We start from the raw sequence: 22,771 nt of genomic DNA, 5'->3' as shown, positions 1-22,771 counted from the left end.
GGTTTCCCACCAACTCTTTGGAGTCAGAGAACTGAATGTCTGCCTCAGGCACAAAACACTCAAAGTTTCCAAAACAAGTTTGTTCTATGCAGGAAAGAGCCCTGTTCATTTGACGGTGACATGCTGGCAGGTCAATGTGAAGTGGCATTCTATGTTAGAGATTAACGCTCATTAACAACCCAAGTTGGTCATCCTGATTCTCCTGAGCGCAGTATCGATTCTTGTTGTCCATGAAGGTATGGAAGAAAGGCAGCAGGTTCTCGTTCCTACTCAAAAATTCAAGTTTCGCTCATACCTACAACTCACCTGAACAGCCCCTCCCAGCATGACAGCCACCAGCCCCATTGACAGGCTCAGTGTCTGGGATTCCACGGTGCTCTCTGCCTGATGAGCCAGACTTGCGCACGCTCTCTGCAGTGTTGCTGCTACAAAGTCAACTACCTACCAAAGAAGGAAATTAGCATTAGCATCAGTGATGGGGTAAGAAACAAATGTAAAATCCATACATCATATGTCTACGTCTTATCATGTTCAGGATCATGAGAACATACTGGCTGCTTCTATGTAGCAAGAGTGGTGCTCTATACTTTTCTGACTTGTTTTACATTTGCCAGTTTATATAAGATGTTTGGAAAGAAGCCGGGCAGTGGTGGCGCATGCCTTTAATCCCAGCACTTGGGAGGCAGAGGAAGGTGGATCTCTGTGAGTTCGAGGCCAGCCTGGTCTACAAGAGCTAGTTCTAGGAGAGGCTCCAAAAGCTACAGAGAAACCCTGTCTCAAAAAAACAAACAAACAAAAAAAGATGTTTGGAAAGATACAGTGACAGTCAAATGACAAGATGGAGCAGACACTGCATGAGGATATAGCGCTCTCTACTCCACCCAGCACCTTCAGGACCTTAGCAATGCAGAAGCTTCTAAGTATTTTATATGCATATTATCAAGTCTTTTGTTGTTTTTTTTTATGAGACAGACTTATATACTCATATAGCCTAGGTGAGCCTTGAACTTGTTATGTCTTTAAAGATTGTTGTGGACTTCTGCTCTTCTTCCTGATTTCAATTCCCAAGTGTTAGATTAACAGGTATATGTCACCGTGCCCAATTTATGTGCTCGGAAATCAAACTCAGGGCTTCCTGTGTGCTAGACAAACACTCTACTTGTCATTTGAGATGCAAGTCTCATGTAGCCCAGGCTAGCCTCCAACTGGATACACAGCTGAGCATGGCCATGAATGACTGATTCTCCTAATTCTTCTACCTCCTAAGTGCTGGGATTACAGGTTTTTGTTACTGGCTTTCTTTTTCTTTCTTTTTTAAAATTCAGAACTGTCAAGCAAACTCAGGGCCTTGCAGAATACAAGGCAAGGGCTTTACTATAAACCCAGTCCCAAGAACTCTTTTCTTATAAGAAGAGAATTCTCCCTTGTCCCAGCTAGCTATTGCATTTGATATTTACCCAAAGGAGGTAGAAACTTATGTCCACGGAAAAGCCTGGTTGTTTACAGCAGCTCTGATCATGATTCCCAAAGCTTGGTGATGACCAAGATGTCCTTCATAAGGTAAGTGGATAAATAAACTGATGTGTCAAGACAACAGGAAAAGGCCGGGCGGTGGTGGCGCACGCCTTTAATCCCAGCACTCGGGAGGCAGAGGCAGGCGGATCTCTGTGAGTTCGAGACCAGCCTGGTCTACAAGAGCTAGTTCCAGGACAGGCACCAAAATCACAGAGAAACCCTGTTTCGAAAAACCAAAAAAAAAAAAAAAAAGACAACAGGAAAATGAGTCAACACTATAAATGAGCTAGTAAGCCATGAAACACCATGAGGAATATTAGTGAGGAGAATGCTACAACGTGTAGAAGCCCATTGAAAGGATACAAGTGAGAAAGAGATGACTAGAAAGAGGACAGAGGACAGATACGATAGTGAGTCTATTCCTAGGACACATGTGTAATTGCACAACCCCCAGAGGGAACCCTAATGTCAGCTATAGACTCTGAGTGACGGTGATGTGTACATGCGGATTCATCAATTACAACAAAGGGGCCCAGGAATGTAGCTCAGGGGTAGAGACTGCTTGCCTAGCAGGTGGAAAGGTTAAGTCCTCAGGAGAGATATATGCATGTTCACACACACACACACACACACACAAAGAGATAAAGAAGTCTAACAAGGGCACTGCTCTGTGGCAGCAATGGAAAGGTCAGAGACATGTAAACACAGGAGATACCTGAGAAACCTCTGTATCTTTTCAATTTTGTTGTGAACCTAAAACTACTCTTAAAAATAAACTCTTGGGGGCTGGAGAGATGGCTCAGAGGTTAAGAACATTGGCTGCTCTTCCAGAGGTCCTGAGTTCAATTCCCAGCAACCACATGGTGGCTCACAACCATCTACAATGAGATTTGGTGACTTCTGGCATGCAGGCATGAATCCTGTAGACATAATAAATAAATAAAATCTAATAAAATAAAATAAACTCTGGGGTCTGCAGAGATGGCACAGTGGTTAAGAACACTGGCTGCTCTTCCCAAGGAACTGAGTTCAATTCCCAGCACCCTCATGGCAGCTGTTTGTAACCCTAGTCCCAGTCCAGTGCCCTCCCTTCTGGGCTCTGTGGAGACTGCAGACATGGCACACATATGTACATTCAGGCAAACAAACATACACATAAAAAATAAAATCTCAAAAAAAAATTTTGTTGGGCAATGGTGGTGCACACCTTTAAACCCAGCACTCAAGAAGCAGAGGCAGGTGGATCTCCAGGTTTGAGGTCAGCCTGATCTATAGAATGAGTTCTAGGACAGCCAGGGATATACAAAGAAACCTTATCTCAAAAAACCAAAAAGATAGCCAGGCAGTGGTGGCACATGCCTTTAAACCCAGCACTCGGGAGGTAGAGGCAGGTGAATCTCTGTGAGTTTGAGGCCAGCCTGGTCGACAAGAGCTAGTTCCAGGACGGGCCCCAAAGCTACAGAGAAACCCTGTCTCGAAAAACCAAAATAAATAAATAAATAAAATAAAATATAAGAAATAAACTGTGGGCCAGGGAAATGACTAGGTGAGGAAAAGCACTTGCCATGCAGGTCTGATGATTGGGTTCAGATCCTCAGAACCCACTGTAAAAGCTGGAAATGGTAGCATATGTCTGCAACCCCAGCATGCCTTAAGTGGCATGGGAGGCAGGGACATGAGGAACATACAGAGTGAAAGAGTCCCATCTGAAAGGCTTCTGGAACCTGACAGGGCAGCTTGCCTGGACCATATGCAGCAAATGCAAAAAATATTGTGCCTCAAAATCAAGCTAGAAAGGGAAAAAGAATCAATGCCCAAGGTCACCCTCTGACCTACACACACACACACACACACACACACACACACATATATATATAGATATGATATATATTTGATATATATACACATTTGATATATATATGCATATTAGATGTATGTGTGTTTGATAAAATACATATATAAAAATAAATATTACTCTCTGACCATTTATAAAATGTTATCTGAAGAAAGTTTCCTCGTTGGTGATTTCTTAGTTCCACATCGGACAGTCTTAATTCTAATAAGCAATGAATATGGAAGACAATACCCAATTTTATTTATAAGCCAGTGTCTTCCATCAATCTACAAATGATTCAGTCATATTCTAAGTTTCAATATTTCTACAGACTTAAGGTAGTTCATACACAAGATTTTATATAGTGTAGGCTATCAATAACCTTTCAAAGGAATTAATTTGGTCGGCACCATCTGAACAGAGCCTGGTATAATCATCTAGCACAAAGATCTTTGAACAAACAACAGCAGACACACATTCACGCACGTACTCATGCACACGTGTATATTCAGGATTAATGGCTCAAAGGGGAGATATCATTTTGTAAATGGGAAGGTTGAGATAGGTTGTAATAAGCCTCTAAACACTATGCAAGGTTGCATGCTTAACTCTCTGGACAAATCACATGGTGTGCTAGAATCCTCACTGCAAGCTTAAAGCTGGGAGAATGGCCTGTTAACACTTGTCTTCTGGGACAAGGCAGAAAACTGGGAAGGTTATTTAAACGTTCCATGCACAAAAACAATGCTGACAACTTCTACCTCCCTCTCTAACCCTGAGATGTTACTGATTTATATACCATTTTGGGTCACCTGGTTGTGCTACTGAAAAGTTTTTAAAGTGCACCTTGATTTTATTTAGCTTCTATGTTAGCACAAGAATTGTTTAATTGCTGGAGCTAGCTTTTTCTAAGTTTCTTTCTAATTTATTTTTTAATGTTAAAAACATTACATTTGTAGCTGGGCAGTGGTGGTGCATGCCTTTAATGCCAGCACTTGGGAGGCAGAGGCAGGCAGATCTCTGTGAGTTCGAGGCCAGCCTGGTCTACAAAGCAAGTGCCAGGACAGGCTCCAAAGCTACAAGAAATCCTGTTTCAAAAAAACAAACAAACATTTGTTTATTCTTGTGTGAATGCACACGCACACACCACATGTGTGTGGAAGTCAAAACAATTTGTAGGAATCTGTTCTCGCCTACCAAATGAGCTCCAGAGACTGAACTCAGGCTGTGAGATTTGGTGGCAAGCACCTTTATTCATTTAGCAGTCTCACCCAACCCATTATGTACTGTTTGAAAAGAGCTGGAAGTAGGCATGGTGGTGATTACCTTTAATCCCAGCCCTTGGGAGGCAGAGGTAGGCGGACCTCTGAGTTAAAGGCTAACCAGTCTACAGAGCAAGTTCCAGGACAACCAGGGGAAAATCCTGTCTAGGAAAAAAAAAACAAAAATGAAAACAAACAAATAAACGATAAAATAAAAAGGCCATAAAAGGGGGTTGAAAAACAAATAATATGATCCCCTTCTTAGGGAAGAAGCTTTCCATTTGAATGCATGAAAAAACAAAGCAAATGGGTGAAAACCAGGAGAACACCAGGCGATGGTGGCACACGCCTTTAATCCCAGCACTCAGGAGGCAGAGGCAGGCGGATCTCTGTGAGTTTGAGACCAGCCTGGTCTACAGAGCTAGTTCCAGGACAGGCTCCAAAGCCACAGAGAAACCCTGTCTTGAAAAACCAAAAAAAAAAAAAAAAAACAAAAACAAAAACCAGGAGACCATGAAACTGAGAGACACAAGGTCAGTGGGCACTGGGGGAGCTGGAGGAAGGGAGCAGTGGATGGATATGATCAAAATACATTACATAAATGTGTGAAAATTTCAAAGAATAAAAAGAAATTCCTTATCCATCATAGGATGGAAAAAAGAAAAAAAAAAGAAAAAGAATTATTAAAGAACCTGGGAACTATTAACTATGAAGTAATGGCCAGGTAATAATGTATGGCATCAACAAAATATCCTTTCTCCTAAACTTCCTTGGTATTTGTCGGGAGGACACTGAAATAGGGTCTGATTGCGCCTAGGCTGGCCTCTCACCGTGTAGCCATGGATGAGCTTGAACTTCTGATGCTCCTCCCAAGTGCTGGATGACTCCAATGTCTAGGCCGACGGCCTTCCTGTAGCACCCCTGTGATAGCAGCTTACCCTGCTGTGATTGGGATGGGGCTGCCAACCCAAGAAGAGGTCCTAGTGACTGAAGCCCAAGTCAGAGCTCTAGAGCTCAGCTTCTCGGGAGGCTGCTGAAATGCACGAAATCAACAGTCAGCACTTCGTCAGCAAGTTACACATCTCCATAGGATCACTAAGAGGATTAAATGAGTTAATACCCATCATGTGTTCAGGATGGAGCCTGGTAAACAGCAAATACCTAATGTTATTATTAAAGAGTAAAGGAATTCTAAGCGGTTGACTCAGTAGAACCACAAGCAGGTGGGGAGAGATGAGATAGGACACATCCATGGGAATAAGTCTCCTGCTTTCCAGTGTGCCACTCCCACCCACAGTCAGAGTTCCCTGAGTTCAACACTGAGCAAGAATAAACCTCTAGGCTGGCAAGATGGTTCAGCAGGTAGAGAAGTACTTGCCGTACAAGCTAGTCAACTGAGTCTGATCACTGGAACCCAAGTAAAGATGAAAGGAGAGAGGGCAGTGGTGGTGCACACCTTTAATCCCAACACTCAGGAGACAGAGGCAGGTGGATCTCTGAGTTTGAGCCTTGCCTGGTCCACAGGAAAGGTCCACAGAAAGCTCTGCTGATGCTTGTCTATTGTTTCCAGGGAGAACAGGTCAATCAAGACCTTGTCTTTATATTAGGCACTGCTGTGTTTTTGTTTGTATGTTTTGGTTTTGGGGTTTTTGTTTGTTTGTTTGTTTGTTTTGAGTCAGGGTTTGTCTGTATAGCTTTGGAGCCTATCCTGGAACTCACTCTGTAGACCAGGCTGGACTCGAACTCACAGAGATCCATCTGCCTGCCTCTCCCTCCCGAGTGTTGGGATTAAAGGTATGTGTCAACCACCACCCCAGCTATATTAGGCACTTTTGTGCTTTGTTTTTGCAATGAGTCTGTGTTACTTATGTCACACACACAAAATTAATCTCTAAAAAGGGAAAACAAAAACATCATGAATAACCATTTCTACTCTACTGGTTACAGTGATCCAGCTCAGTAGCATGCAAGGGCAGACTAGGAGGCTTGCTCCTTCCCCTGCACTGGCACTGGGCTCCTTGCTGGTCCTGACACACGTGGGGCATACTTCCTTTATCTGGACATCTCAATAGCTCCCAGCTTCCCTGGCTATAGGTTTGTACTCAGAAGTCATCTCTCACTGTGGCTCTCCAAGGCCACCTACTTACCAGCCCTTTTCCTTGCTCTATTTTTCTCCAGAAATGATCACCATCTGACACATTTCATAATGAAATTATCACCAAATGATATTCTTTGCTTTCTTTTTTATATAATGATTTATTTATTTTTATTTCATGTGCATTGGTGTTTTGCCTGCATGTATGTCTGTATGAGGGTGTGAGATCCCCTGGAGCTGGAGTTACAAACAGCTGGGAGCTGCCAATTGTGGGTGCTGGGAATTAAACCCAGGTCTTCTGAAAGAGCAGCCAGTGCTCTCAAATTGCTAGGCCACCTCCCCAGCTCCACTCTTTGCTTTCTTATTTATTATTTCCACTTATGTGAATGTCAGCCCCATGAATGCAGATACATGTCTGTTTTGTTTAGCATTGTGTCCCCAGTACCTAGAAGAGTTAGATAGCACATAGCTCAATATGTGGTCACAGAATGAAAGAATCTGAGAGTTGGTGGAGAACCCCATTTGTAGACAGACCCATTGCATGCCTCGTTTCTCTATTACCATAACACAGATAATATGCCATTTCAATACATTCTACTGAATACTTACTTTTTTGTTAATAGGTACTTCAGTATGCATTTGTAACAGGTAAGGAGATTTGGTTTTGACATTACTACCACGCTATTATACCCAATTCTTTAATATCTCCTAGTGCCTGGTCCACAACTGTTACAAAAATATCTCATGTAATTCCTTTCTTTTTGGGACACATCTCACTATATAGCCCTGACTCGCTTGTAACACTCTAATTCTCTATGTATGCCAGGATGGCCTCAAACTCAGAGATACACCTGCCCTTTCCTCCTGAATGTTGTCATTAAAGGTGTATGCCATCATGCCTAGCCACAATTTGCCTATATTTTTTAAAATTTATGTGTGTATCTGTCTGCATACAGGCTAAGGGCAGAGAAGGACTTTAGGTATTTTCCTCTATTGCTTTTGACTTTATGAGATTAGGGTATCTCAGCTGGAAGACTGGCTGGCCAGAGATCTGCTTATCTTCACCACCCTCCCCCAACCTCACAAGTGTTGGGGTTACAGATGTTCTCTTCCAAGCCAGCTTCTTAAATGGATGTTGGGAATCCAAACTCAAACATGATGCTTGCATGGTAAGCACTTCACTGACTGACCCATCTCTCCACTCTTCCAGTCATTTACCTAAACCCAGTACTGGTTCCTTATTTGTTTGTTTATTTACTTAGGTTTTTTTTTTTTCAGTCAGGTTCGCTACAAAACTCTGGCTGTCCTGGAATTCACTAGTAAATCAAGCAGGCCTTGAACTCACAGAGATCTGCCTACCTCTGCCTAATGAGTGCTGGGATTAAAGGCGTGCACTACCATACCCAGCTTGATTCTTTTTTTTTCTTATTTTTAATGCCATTTATTTGATGAAGAAACAGAAACACATGCACTGTAGATGTTCACATTTTGGATCTGGCATATGGGGGCACACAACACATCTGTTCTTCAATGGTGACATAAGAACAATCTGTCCATGCCAAAATATTTAGCACAGTCCCTATGTACCGCTATCTGCATTAACCCTGAAAGGTACATGAAAAATGAGATGCAGGAAATAAAATCATGAGTAAAGATGCGATGAAGTATAATAAAATTCTGATGGCAACATCTATATAGAAAGTGGGTACAAGGTATTCACTACAAAATTCTTTCAATAAATAAATATTTTTCAGTAATATGTATAATTAATGTTTTACACACACACACAGTCAGGTGTGCTGGTACACAAATGTAATCCCAGCAATGGAGAGGCAGAGGCAGGAGGATCTTTGTGAGTTCTAGGCAAGCCTGGTCTACACAGCAAGTTCCAGGTCATCCAAGGCTACATAGTGAGACACTATCTCAGAAACCAAACCAAGTGGTGATGGCAAACACCTTTAATCCCAGCACTTAGGAGGCAGAGGCAGGTGAATCTCTATGAATTAGAGGCCAGCCTAATCTACAGAGCTAGTTCCAAGACAGACATGGCTATACAGAGAAACCCTGTTTCAGAAAGACAAAATATCAATCAATCAATCAATACAACAACAATCTGCCAAGGGGCTGGAGAGATGGCTCAGTGGTAAAGAGCACCCGCTCATCTTCCAGGCCCCATGTCAGTTTCCAGTGTTCATGGCAGCTGACTCACAACTGCCTGTAACTCCAGATCCAGGGAAACTAACTCCTGTCTTCTGCAGTCACCTGTGCTCAGGTAACATACATAAGTACACACGAGGACATAATGTGTGTGCACACACACTTAAAAATAAAAATAAATTGCTTAAAAAACAAAAATAAATAGAATTACTGAAAAATATTTCAAACTTGAACATTATATAATATGGGGGAAACAGTTTCCCTGGTATTCTGGGACTAACACATAAAGTTTCTATCCACAGCCTTTCTAACCATTTTGGCAAACAATGGTGATCGTTAACTAAATCTATTTCATAAAGGTTTCCAAAATGTAATTCTCTAGTTCTTTTTTAATAGTTTTGGCTGTGATCTTCCTACAGGGCAAGCAGCCTACTACTGTCTAATCCACACCGCCGGCCCTGTGATTTCCCTAAGGAGAAAAACATCCCTTTGTTGCTTATCTGACTGAGCTGGAACCTAATTGTTACAGGAAAGGCAAGACAAATGCTTTCTCCATTCCCTTTGATTATCAATTTATAAAATACAGACCAAATGCCCTAACAATCTCTAAAGAATCCTGGGAGGTTTTTAAAATCATTTTCTGTCTTTGATGTGTCTACTGAAGCCATTGTTCCTCTGAATGCTGTAGTTGTGCTGTGTGTTGCAACAAGAGTCCTTTAAAGGTGGCTCCTGGCTGCTACTGCCACAACCCCATTAAATTCAGATAGCGTCCTTGTGCCTGGGCTCATGAAACTGCCTTGAAGCTTCTAATGTACAATCTTCGCCCTAGACTTCAAATCAACCTTTATCCCAGAGAGCTCTGAACACTTTGAGTAGAAAACGGTATTTATAGACTCCACTCTGGAGCTAGGGCACTACTGCTGCTGACTGCCATTGTTCCCGGCACTGAGAGTGGACACTAGAAAAATATCCATTATCTAAAAAGAAAAACATTAATCATGCATTTACACTAAGATTTCCAACTTGAATTTTCCAATTCAAGAGTATAGGGCTTTTATGATAGCTCTTTGGTTTTTATATGCTTTTCTTATATAAAAAATCTTCATCCTAACCATATCAACTAAACAATTTATAATATATTTTCTTTGTGTGTGCACGCATGTGAGTGTGGGCATGTGTGTGCTTCAAAATAACATCTAATATTTTTACTAGCAGTGAAATTACAAAGGACAGTTTGGTACTTTTTGTTCTGGAACATTTGAACTAACCTGTGCGAAGAGTGAGTTAATGGCCACCTCACCTGCCACACCAGCCCAACACTATCGCTCCTTAATTGGGAAGGAAGGAGGCTAGTGCAGAAGCTCAGTCCATCAGCTTTTAGACCACTCCCCCTTCCACCCAGCACCCTAAGACAGAAACAGACCTGGAAGAGGAAGTCTTCAGAAACCAGATAAACACAAGAGGAACAAATCGCCATGCCAAGTAACACAGGGTCAGTGAACTAAGGAGTGAAGGGCTTGGACAGAAATCAGGAACATAATTCCCATTAAACAGGCAAGCTCAGTCAGAGCTGACAGGCAGCAGCTAACGTTCTCAGCAGGAGCTCCAGCGAAATGCTGCTTAGCAACACGGACAGCAGATGACAATGACAACCATACAAAGAGCTGGAGGATCAGATTAAGTGTGACAATCACACCATCTTACAAAGGACTCTTCCCCAGCCAGGCACAGCTAATTATGGTAAGTGGTAAATACGGTCCCTGCATTGCCTATGCATTATTACTTTATGTCCTATTTTTAAAAAAATGTCAAAGTCAACATTCAGGAACTGGCCCACACAGGAACACTACCCTGAAACCATTGTTTTGAGAATATCTTAAAACTGCACAGGACACTGTGGAGATGAACTGTGAATCTGAGTATGTATAAAATTTAAAGTGATCTTACTAACATTTTTTTTTTGTTTATTTAGTTAGTTGATTGGTTTTTTTGTGTTTTTTGTTTTTGTTTTTGTTTTTGTTTTTTTTTTTTGATACAGAGTTTCTCTGTGCAGTCCTGTCTGTTCCTGACTGAACTTGCTCTGTGGACCAGGCTGACCTTGAACTCAGAGAGCCACCAGCCTCTGCCTCCAGAGTGCTGGGTTAAAGGTGTGTGCCACCACACCAAGACTAATACTTTTTTTTTTTCCAAATTTGAATTCCAATCATTGTCTACTTGTGTGTGGCATATTCACACATGTGTGTAAGTACACATGCCTAAGTGTATGAGGGATCCAGGGGAAGGTGTCAGGTGTCCTATTCTCTCCCTCTCTACCCTATTCATTTGATATAGAGTCTCTCGCTGAGCCTGAACCTATGCTGGTAGTCTCTTCCCTGAACAGAGCTGGGGTCACAGGCACATGTATGATCATACCCAGCTTTTTACATGGGTAATGGGTATCCAGATACAAGTTCTATGTTTGTACTGTAAGTGCTCTCACCCTCTAAACCAGTGGTTCTCAACACGTGGGCCCCAACCCCTTGGAGGGGAGGGTCAACCAACCTTTTCAAGGGGTCACCTAGGGCCATCAGAAAACACAGATATTTATATTTCAATTAGTAATAGTAGCAAAATTAGAGTTATGAAGTAGCAACAAATGTAATTCTTTGGTTGGGGGTCACCACAATATGAGGAACTGTATTACAGGGCTGTAGCATTAGGACGGTCAAGAAACACTGCTCTGAGCCATCACTCCAGCCCTTCATTTACAACCTTTGGCCCATGTGAAACCTTAAAAAAATTAAGACTTTCAGGCTCCCACTCGGGCATATTAAATCCAAAACCTCTAGAAAGGAACCAGGTAGCAGTCTATTTTATAAAGGCTAGGTGATTTTATTTGCACTCAAAGTTGACTATCACTACAGTAGAAAAATATGTAAAGCAGTTCTAGAAGTTTCGTGTATGTGAGACTCACATCAGGAGCTTGTCAGGCACAGAGTATAGTACGAAAGACTCAGCTTCAGCTGGACAAGTGTGAGCTTAATTTTAATTAATAGCCTTCATGTTTAGCCAGAACTCCAAGAAACGTGGACGGGGTGCCACCAAGTTCCAATCTAAACAACTGTTTTTGAGACAGGGTCTCAGCACTTAGCCCTGGCTGGCCTGGAACTCACTCTGTAGACAATACTGGCCTCGAGTTTTACCTGCCTCTGCCTCTGAGTGCTGGGATTAAAGGTGTGCACCACCATGCCTGGCTAAGCAACATTTATTTTTTGAAAAAATGCAAAGAAACCAAAATAACAGCAGGTTGGACCCAGAAAGTGACGGCTACTAACCTGAGATATGTGCGTGAATATCTGCTCAGACATCCTCTCGCACAGGACAGCCAGCAACTGCAGCACCAGCAGCTTTCGCTCCTGCTCTTCTATAAGCAGAGCCTGGTGTTGCTCCAGTTCCAGCAGGCTTGTATAACAGGAGAGCGTGGGTTTGAACTCTGCTTCATTTTCCACTACCAGATGAGACAACTCCTAGAAGCAGGGGATGAAAGAAAGAGTGACAGAAAAGCCACTGGCGCTAAGGACTTGGCAAACATGGAGGGATTCACAGCCAAGGAAGCAATCTGCATTTGTTACACATGCCTGTGGTCTCCGCCACTGGGGAGGCTGAGGGAAAAGGATTGCAGGTTTAAGGCCATCAAGGCTACAGAGGGGTCCAAGACCACCCTGGACAACTCAGTGAGACCTTCAAAACTAAAAAATAAAAAGAACCAGGGGTATAACTTCATGACAGAGTTGTTCTTGTCTAATATATATAAGCACTGGGTTCAAATCCCAGTATTGAGAAAAAGAAAACAAAGAAAACATAAGGTGTAAAGTAATATGCATTTTGTGATACCGTGTATATGAACTTCACGCACACACACAAATACAGAGCACCGGTTTAATGAAAAAAATCAATTCATGAAAGGTGTCCTTTGGCGTCCACACAGTGACTCACACACGCCAACATACATACACATCCAAAAACATACACAAATAAATAAGTGTAAAAAAAGAACAAAAAAGAACTTATTTGGTAAACTTTTTATAATATTTTCATGATTTCTATCACTAGCCTTCCATGAACTAAGTCCTCAGATGATATAACTTAGCCAAAGTCCTTTCAAAGACCATTTCTGGCTTTCCTTTAAGATAAGCCAGAAATAAACGTCTGTTCACAGGGAATTCATTACTGTGGATTTGGTAAGCTTTCGACTGCCCTTCTCCACTGTGAATTCCCATAGAAAGTGAAAACTTTAAGTTCCTTAACAATTAGTGCTCACTGGAGTAGCTGACAGCTGAGAGGAACAGTGTTCAACTGCGCCCGGGTAATTTCCCTCCCTGGGGGACATTTTGAAATGTCTCCAGGACATTTTTGGTTGTCATAATTAGGGGTTAATGCAGGCATTTAGTGGATAGAGGTCACAGATACTGCTAAGAATCCTACAAAGAACAAGACAACCACACCAAATAACACATTTATCTAGACCAAGTGTCAGTTTTGACAAGGTGAAGGTTCCCTGGTTCCAAGCAGGGTTTCCCAAACATTTCCACTCACAGCCTCTTTTCCCTGAGGGATTTACTACAATTCCATGTGTGGTTGTGTGTAGAATATGTATACTAGTCAAGCATACAGTGGTAACAAATTATAAAGAAATTTAGAAATTTACTTTAAAACAATTCTTTGTCATACATCTGTTTTTACCATTTATTAAAGATGAACCAATTTTCATACTAATAAGATGGGTTTGCTTGATTAATTTTACATGAAGAATTCAATCTTAAATATTTGATATGGCAAGATGCACAGTATCTTCAATGTTTCTCAGAGTAGATTGACATTTTGATTTTGTAAGCATCAATACAGCAAACTCAAGTTTGCTTAAATACTTAATACAAAATTGGAAAAATTAGTTGAGGGCCATTTCAGAATTTATTTAAAATTCTGACCTAATCCAAGGCCAAAATTCATTTAATGATTATGTATGTGTCTGTGTATGGGTTTGTTCGGGTTAGTGCAGACACCTACCAAAGGTGGCATTAGATCTTGTAGCACTTGAGCAGTGGGAGAGCCTGACGTGGGTGCTGAGATCCAAACTCAAGCCCTCTGGAAGAGTAGCAAGCACTCAGCACCTGAGGCTCTCTCCAGCCCCCCAAACCAACAATTTCTTATTACTATTATTTTCTTTTTTAGGTTTTTCGAGACAGGGTTTCTCTGTAGCTATGGAGACTATCCTGGAACTTGCTCTGTAGACCACACTGGCCTCGAACTCACAGAGATCCTGGGATTAAAGGCATGTGCCACCACCACCAGACAATCAACAATTTTTAAAATAAAAAAATCCTAACACAATGAAATTAAAAGAGAAACTAATTTAATATTTACCTGCTGAGGAATGGGCATTGGAAAAATATTAAAAGTCTTTGTTTTCCACAGTTAAGCCATTGTTTATATAAAAGCAGCAAGTGCTGTAATTGATAATACATAGCGACCTCGAACCTGAGTAGCGCTGTCTTAGGCTGTGCTTGTTGGCACTGAGTGCTGACACAATGTTCTGCACTGTGCAAAGGGCATGTGGTCTGTGTTCTGAACAACAGCCTCAGTGACACTGTGTGCTGCAAGAGTTGTCAGAAATGCCTGAGCTCATGCCCCACCAGATTTTGAATTAAGTTTTGGTTATTTTATGGTCAAAAACCTTTTGCTGTTGACAAATGTTTTGAAATCCCCCCACCCCACCCACATTCACTTATGTGACCTCACCTGGGGTCATGACCTACAGTTTAAGAGGCTTGTGTTAGCTGGATATAGTTTAGCTGGCAGAATACTTGCCTAGCACGCACAAATCTCTAGGTTCCATTCCTAGAACTATATAAAACAGGCCTGTAATCCTAGCACTCAGGAAGTAGAGACAAGATCAGAAGTTCAAGATCATCATTGGCTAGACAGTTTGAGGCCATGAGACCCTTCAAAAAACAAACAAACAAAATATCAAACTGAGGTTTAGAATAAAGTATTTTGATTTGGTAGTAGTGATAGTTTTTTGTTTTGTTTTGTTTTTGGAAACAGTCTCATTATGCAACCTGTGCTGGCCTGAAATTCAAAATCCTCTTTGTACCTCTGATTCCAGACTGCTGCTATTACAGATATGTACGACCACACCTGGCTGGTTTGGACCATTACAAAGAAAAAAAAAATTCATTTATTTTTTTTCTTTTATGTGTAAGAGTGTTTTGCCTGAATGTATGAATGTATACTCTGTGTGTGTGTCTGGTACCTACAGAGGTAAGAAGGCACTGGATTCCAGAGGGCTGTAGGCCACCCTGTGGGTGCTGGGAATTTAACCCAGGTCCTCTGGAAGAGCTGCCAGTGTTCTGAACCAAAGGACAGCTGGAAACAAAGCACACAAATAAGAGAACCTCTGCTTAGAAAGTAGAACACATGGCTGAGATGGAGGGGAGCGTGAACATGGAGATGAGAGAGCACAGAAAAGAAACAGCCCTATTGCAGGTTCTAGAAACATCAGCTTCGCATTCCCAGACAGCTTGAGAAAGTGGGAAAAGCAAAGCTGGCGGTCTCCAGCAGACATCAGGCAGGGCTAATGTTATGGGGTACATCTAGAGATTAGGGCCAAAGGAAACACAACAGGCACTCGGCAAGAAACGGAAAAGGTTTCAAGTGGCTACAGAGTGAAATGAGGGAGGCAGAGCGGCTGTCTCCTTTCCAAATACCTGACAGCACAACAGTCAGAAAGGATAAGGGATTACTCTGCGGCTCTAAAACCTGCTATTAACTTCAAAAGGGTTCTTACTGTCAACACGGAGCAAAGCTTAACTCTTTCCTAGATCAACAAGGCTGCTTTGTTCATGTCTAACCTCTCAGTGCAAACCACCCAGCGAAGGAGACAGAGCACATCGGTCCCACTGATGTGTCCTCTTGACAACTCCAAAGCTATCAGAAACTGAATTACTCTTTGTCTTCTGTTCATTTGCCCTAAACTGGAAGCTAAATTTTAGGACCTAAAAGTATGAATGCCTTAAAAAGTCAAAGGCTTTACTGCAGCTGTCCCAGAATGAAGAAGAGATGTGACTGTGAGCGCCTACCTTCAAACAAAAGATGAAGAAGTCTCCTGCCAAACCACACTGTTGGCAGTGGGACAGCAAGTCCCCAAGATGTTCAATCTGGCTCTGCTCCGAAGACACCTTCTGGTACAGGGCTTCATCTTCGTCATTACTGCAACACCGGGTAAGAGTGTTTCACATCAATGTCACCAAACATAGCACTTTCTCTCAAAACCAACATCATTTTCTTTCTTAAAGGTCTGTTTTCTTTTGTGTGTACAGGCGCACATGTGTGACTACCAGGGCACATGTGTGACTACAGGGGCACATGTGTGACTGACTACAGGGGCACATGTGTGACTACCAGGGCACATGTGTGACTACAGGGGCACATGTGTGACTACAGGGGCACATGTGTGACTACCGGGGCACATGTGTGACTACAGGGGCACATGTGTGACTACAGGGGCACATGTGTGACTGACTACAGGGGCACATGTGTGACTACAGGGGCACATGTGTGACTGACTACAGGGGTACATGTGTGACTACAGGGGCACATGTGTGACTACAGGGACACATGTGTGACTACAGGGGCACATGTGTGACTACAGGGGCACATGTGTGACTGACTACAGGGGCACATGTGTGACTACAGGGGCACATGTGTGACTACAGGGACACATGTGTGACTACAGGGACACATGTGTGACTACAGGGGCACATGTGTGACTACAGGGGCACATGTGTGACTACAGGGACACATGTGTGACTACAGCAGCACATGTGTGACTGACTACAGGGGCACATGTGTGACTACAGGGACACATGTGTGACTACAGCAGCACATGTGTGACTGACTACAGGGGCACATGTGTGACTACAGGGACACATGTGTGACTACAGGAGCACATGTGTGACTGACTACCAGGGCACATGTGTGACTACAGGGACACATGTGTGACTACAGGGGCACATGTGTGACTACAGGGACACATGTGTGACTACCAGGGCACATGTGTGACTACAGGGACACATGTGTGACTACAGGGGCACATGTGTGACTACAGGGACACATGTGTGACTAGAGGGGCACATGTGTGACTACAGGGGCACATGTGTAACTAGAGGGGCACATGTGTGACTACAGGGGCACATGTGTGACTACAGGGACACATGTGTGACTACCGGGGCACATGTGTGACTGACTACAGGGGCACATGTGTGACTACAGGGACACATGTGTGACTAGAGGGGCACATGTGTCTTGGCATAAAGTTGCACGTGGAAGTGAGAGGACAATTCCCAGAACTCAGTTCTTTCCTGATACCTTATGGGATCCAGGAATCAACTCAGGTTCAGGCCTGAGCACAAGTGCTCTACCTACTGAGTCTTCAGAAGCCTAGAACCTCACAGTAACCTTGTAAAACAGCACTATTTCCATGTAGATCTTCGTTAGGTAGACCCTGAAAATATTTTCCTGTACCTCCATGCTGAAGAATGCAAAGTATTAATTAGAAGCAGAGGTACAACACTTTGTAGTGCTTTAGTACCACTTCCTGAGGGAAGTGGCTTTCAGGATGAACATTGAAAATTTAAAACAAAAAATGTCACATGTGTCTAAACAAAACAAAAAAAAAAAGAAAGAAAGAAAGCTGGTGTGGTGGCTCATCCCTATAATTCCAACACTTGGGATGATACAGGATGATTGTTTCAAGTTTGAGGCCAGCCTGGGCTACATGTAAGTTCAAGACTAGTCTAAGCTATAATAAGTGAACGAACACAACAATAAAAAAGTATAAGCCCAGTGGTGGTGGCGCACGCCTTTAATCCCGGCAGTCAGGAGGCAGAAGCAGGTGGTTCTCTGTAAGTTCAAGACCAGCCTGGTCCACAAAGTGAGTTCCAGGACAGCCAGGGCTACACAGAAAAAGCCTATCTCAAAAACAAACAGGGTTGGAGAGATGACTCAGGAGTTAAGAGCACTGACTGCTCTTCCAGTGAGTTCAATTCCCAGCAACCAAATGGTGCCTCACCACTATCTCTAGTGGGGTCTGAGGCCCTCTTTTGGCATAAAAGTGTATATGTAGGTAGAACTCTCATATACATAAAAATAAATAAATTAAGAAAAACAAACAAACAAAGTAAAAATCTAGCTCCAAAGTCATATATAAATGCTCATATAGAGTTGGGTTTTTTGTTTTTGTCTGTTTATCTTTTGGGGTTTTGTTTGTTTGTTTGTTTTTTGTGACAGGGTTTCTCTGTGTAACAGTCCTACCTGTCCTGGAACTCTTTCTGTAGACAAGGTTGGCCTTGAACTCACAGAAATTTGCCTACCTCTGCCTCCCAAGTGCTGGGATTAAAGGTGTGCACCATGATGCCCAGGGTTTCAGTCATTAATCCTAGCACTCGGGAAACAGGGGCAGGCAGATCTCTGTGAGTTAGAGGCCAGCCTGGTCTACAGAGTAAGCTTCAGGACAGGCTCCAAAGCTACAGAGAAACCCTGTCTTGGAAAACAAGACAAAAAACAAACAAACAAAAAACAGAAACAGAGTCTCATTATGTAGTCCAGGCCTGGAACTAACTCCATAGACCAGGCTGGCCTCGAACTAACAGAGATCCCCCTACCTCTGCCTCCCAAGTGCTGGGATTAAAGGCGTGTGCCACCACCACACAGCTAAAATTTCTTTAAAACAACTTCTTATTGGAAACTTCTGCTAGGCTAATGGCAGAGAGAAAGTGAAACAGATCAAGTTGCCTGCCCTGCCAACACACACACACACAATACACACACACACACACACACATATATACATACATGCACACACATACACACACTGTTTTCAATCTTAGTGTCAATGGGCATTTTTCTTTTTTAAACCCAGGTGTTCATGTAACTTTTTTTTTTTTTTTTTTTTTGGTGTGTGTGCTACAATGCCAAAAGGGCTGTACCCCTAACTGGAACAGACACCCAGATTTTAAGGAGTGGTTGCTTCTGGCAGTACATATTCATTTAATCACTGGTTACTAACTATATTCTCATCAGGAAGTAAAATAATAGTTTCAATGAGAACTGGGTTTTCATATATACATGTACTAATTAAACATGCCAAATACTTTTAAACTCATATTCAATGGGCTCAGTTAATAGACCTGCTAATATTTAATGGTTCTCAGGAAGGTTCCATCAGTCTGATAATTCTACTTTAATATTATGTTTTTTCTATTTTCCTTGTTTATCATATTCAGTATATGTTTTACATTTTCGGCGAGCTAATCATGAATATAAAGTTAAATTTAAGCACTTCTACAAAGAGCCACACTTTGCACGTGACCAGAAGGGAGCGGCTGGGCCAGTGACATACTACACATCTCCAGGCAACAGAAGCTTGGGTTGAGAAAGCAGCATCCTCCTCCACAGATCATCACAAGAGGGAACAATGTAAAGTACAGACTTGCAGGGCTGGGAGCACAGCTCAGTTGCCTTGGATGCATGTCAATCTCCAGCACCACGAAAATAAAATACTAGGAGATATTGTAGAAACAAACTATCCACTCTACTAGGATGTATTAAGTACTTTTTGTTTGGTTGTTTGTTTGTTTTGTTTTTCCAGACAGGGTTTCTCTGTGTGGTTTTGGCTGTCCTGGAATTAGCTCTATAGATCAGGCTGACCTTGAACTCAGATCCTATCTCTGCCTCCAGAATGCTAGGATTAAAGGCTTGCGGCACCACTGCCCAGCCTAGTAAGTACTTTCCAATCCATTCTTATGAAAATCAAACCTCATTATAAAATTACCAACTTCAGTAATCAAACAATTTCCATTAGGAATAAGGCTGGAGAGCGGGCAAGAGAGATGGTTCAGCAGGTAAGAGCTCTTCCAGAGGTCCTGGGTTTGATTCCCAACATCCACACAGTGGCTCATAACCATCTGTAACTCAGGTTCCAGGAGATTAGACACCCTCTCCTGCACAAGGCATGTATGTAGACATGCATACAGACGAAACACCATACATATAAAATAAATGGATAAATAATTTTTTAACTTAAAAAAAGGATCACTAAAGGCATACAAAACCATATTGCTTTTTGAGTCAGAAACAGAACTGGATTGCTCTGGTGTTATGGGGGTACGTGAGCTGCCCTTTGCTCTGGCTCAATGGCAGTGAGCTGTAACTGGGAGCTGGGCTTGCTGTGGTGTGGAGCTGTGAAGCTCCAGTAAACCGCACCTACTGTTAGCTGGCATCTTGGAATAACACCCAGAGGGTCATTTAAGGCTCTGGTTTTTTAAGGATCATAAATAGCAAGTGCCTTGGCTGCCTGTTTCTGGTTTCCTTTCCAACAGCGCCCCTTAGTGGTTGCCTCGCAGAACAATGAAATATATGAAATTCTATCAGGTCTGACATCAGAGGGTGGGTGGGTGAGCTCACCTAACGGTCTCTTGGACGGTAATCACAACGCCACCGTGCATGGCAGCTCTAAACTGACACTGAGGATGGAGGGAGGGCACAGCTTTGTCCAACCCCGAGAATCCTTTCAGGCTGGCAATTGCCTTCTTCCTTTCCAGCTTCACCAGAATCCATAACAAGATCTCTTGGCAAAGCGACCTGGCAGAAAAAGCAGTTATGAATGAACGAGCCTGTCATCATACTCCATGCAGCTAACAAGTTATTCGGAAAAAGAAAGAAAGACTGTCGGGTACCCAAATGCTGCCCTGTCACTGGCTGCTGACACGCAGGAGAAGAAAGCGTGGATCCTTCACATTTCCGAGTACAAATGCCCTGGAAGTCACCCAGGGACAGCCTAACCGCTGGCTCTGGAAGCAGCTCTGGTTGCCACACGAGCATCGTGTTATTATTATTATTTTTACTTCAAGTGTGTTCTACTTGTGCTAAGACATTATGAATGAAAGCATGCACTAAAAAAGAATTATTCTCAGGGCATCAACAGCTGGTGACCAAGAAATAGCATATCTAAGTACAAAGGGCTAGACTGATACAGGCACCCTCCTTGTCAGTCTTTGATGAGACTGCAACAGTGCTAGAGGTTTTTTTTTAAAGATTTTTACTTTTAGGCTGGGCATGGTTACATATGCCTTTAGTCATAAATACAGGGTGAGTACCTTTCTTCACTATTAGCAAACATGCTAATGATTGCTATGAGTTATTGAGCTTACTGTTTGCCAGAACTGTGCTAGGGACTCCAGGATACATCCTGTTCAAGGAACCCAGTAAAGAAGTACTACTGTTGCATATCAGTTTTGTTTGTTTTTTCTTTTTTCTCTGTAGTGCTAACGCTCAAATCCAAGGGTCTCATGCATTCCAGGCACGTGTTTTACCACTGAGGTACATCCTCAGCCTGCCCCAAATCAAAATTCTGTAGACTTCAGGAAGGATGTAACTATAAACTCATACCATGTGAGAGAAATGCCACAAATAACTGAAAACAGGTAATACAAAATAAATCTTTTTCAGGACAGGAACCAAAAGCTACAGAGAAACCCTGTCTCGAAAAATTAAAAAAAAAAAATCTTTTTTAAAATTAACTTGTTTCTTTAATCTTATGTGTATGAATGTTTTGCCTGCATGTATATCTGTACACTATGTTCATGCAGTGCTCAGTGGAGGACAAAAGACAGCATCAGATGCCCAGGAACTGGAGTTACAGTTGTTAGTCACCATGTAGGTGTTGTGAATCGAAGCAGGGTCTTCTACATTAGCAGTCATGGCTCCTACACCAGAGTCATCTCCCCAGCCCCTAAATGAATCAGTTTTGGTTGGTTGGTTGGTTGGTTGGTTTTGGTTTTGGTTTTTGAGACAGGATTTCTGTGTAGCTTTGGAACCTGTCCTGGAACTAGCTCTTAGAGAACAGGCTGACCTCAAACTCAGAGATCCTCCTGCCTCTGCCTCCCAAGTGCTGGGATTAAAGGCATGCATCACCACCAACGGGCATGAATCAGTTTTAAAGTAACACATAAAAGTGTTTTCTGGAAGACTGATAAGCCCTTCCTTTTAGAATGAAAACTCTGCATCTTTGATGCCAAATTTGGCTAAACTATGATATACTAAATTCACATGCAGACTTTTCAGACTTGTTCTCCAGCACTCCACCAGGAAATTATAATCCATCACCTGTTTCCTCCTTCCCAGAGACAGTAAATACAGCATTTCTTACTGCTCAAACAATGGCATATTTACCCATGGAAACAGCTTTCACTTCTGCTGTATAGAACAGACTACAGAAAATCACCCCCAAAACTACATCCAGTTCGCCTTAACCTGTAAAAATCCTTGTTCTTTTCTGTGTAAAATGAGTGAGAGAATCCCCAAACGTCTTCCTACCTTTGAAAAAAATAGCACCCTAATTTAAACTTCACTGTTTATAAACAAATGGGATTCAAATTATAAGCAAAGAAATTCTGTTTGCTTACCTTATGTGAGACACACTCTGACTGGTAAAACAGTAGAGAGAAAAGATCACCCCGAGGAGCGGAAGCAGGGCATCCAGCAATACTGGGAGAGGCTCGTTTGCCACTACATACACCTAGACACAAGAACATGATGAGACAAACCACGACCAGCCAGAGCAACAAGAACTCAACACCAGCCTTCCACAGAACTTAGAGCTTTTCTTACACAGAACTTTCTCCTAAGTTGCACAGTTCTAGTGTCCATGGCTATGCTGAACCTGGCAATAGAACCATGTTGGCTATGTGAATTCCAGCACCTTCTCACCGACAGACTGAAAAACAGCCCAAAGTCAGGAATTCACCCATTTCCTGACCCCTTTCCTTCCTAGCTTCTGGTTGCCTCTGTATCTCCTGATGAGTCTACTGT

At 42.5% G+C, this 22,771-nt stretch overlaps 1 protein-coding gene across 1 annotated transcript in view; it reads right to left on the bottom strand.

Annotated features, from left to right (window-relative positions):
* The window catches only part of Tango6 (transport and golgi organization 6 homolog), a 166,319-nt gene that overhangs the window by 114,917 nt on the left and 28,631 nt on the right, over positions 1–22,771 (bottom strand). The window contains exons 8-12 of the mRNA XM_041649662.1: positions 22,366–22,478; positions 20,366–20,542; positions 15,982–16,111; positions 12,178–12,369; positions 307–441 (exon numbers count right to left, since the gene is read on the bottom strand). Coding sequence (XP_041505596.1) covers positions 307–441; positions 12,178–12,369; positions 15,982–16,111; positions 20,366–20,542; positions 22,366–22,478 — 747 coding nt within the window. The remainder of the gene's footprint in view (positions 1–306; positions 442–12,177; positions 12,370–15,981; positions 16,112–20,365; positions 20,543–22,365; positions 22,479–22,771) is intronic.

The sequence above is a fragment of the Microtus oregoni genome, unplaced genomic scaffold, assembly GCF_018167655.1.
Source record: "Microtus oregoni isolate MIOR12 unplaced genomic scaffold, Mior012 000004F_ref0000308, whole genome shotgun sequence".
NCBI classification, from domain to species: domain Eukaryota; kingdom Metazoa; phylum Chordata; class Mammalia; order Rodentia; family Cricetidae; genus Microtus; species Microtus oregoni.
The sequence above is the reverse complement of the archived record's forward strand: the minus strand, read 5'-3'. Positions and strand labels throughout refer to the sequence as shown.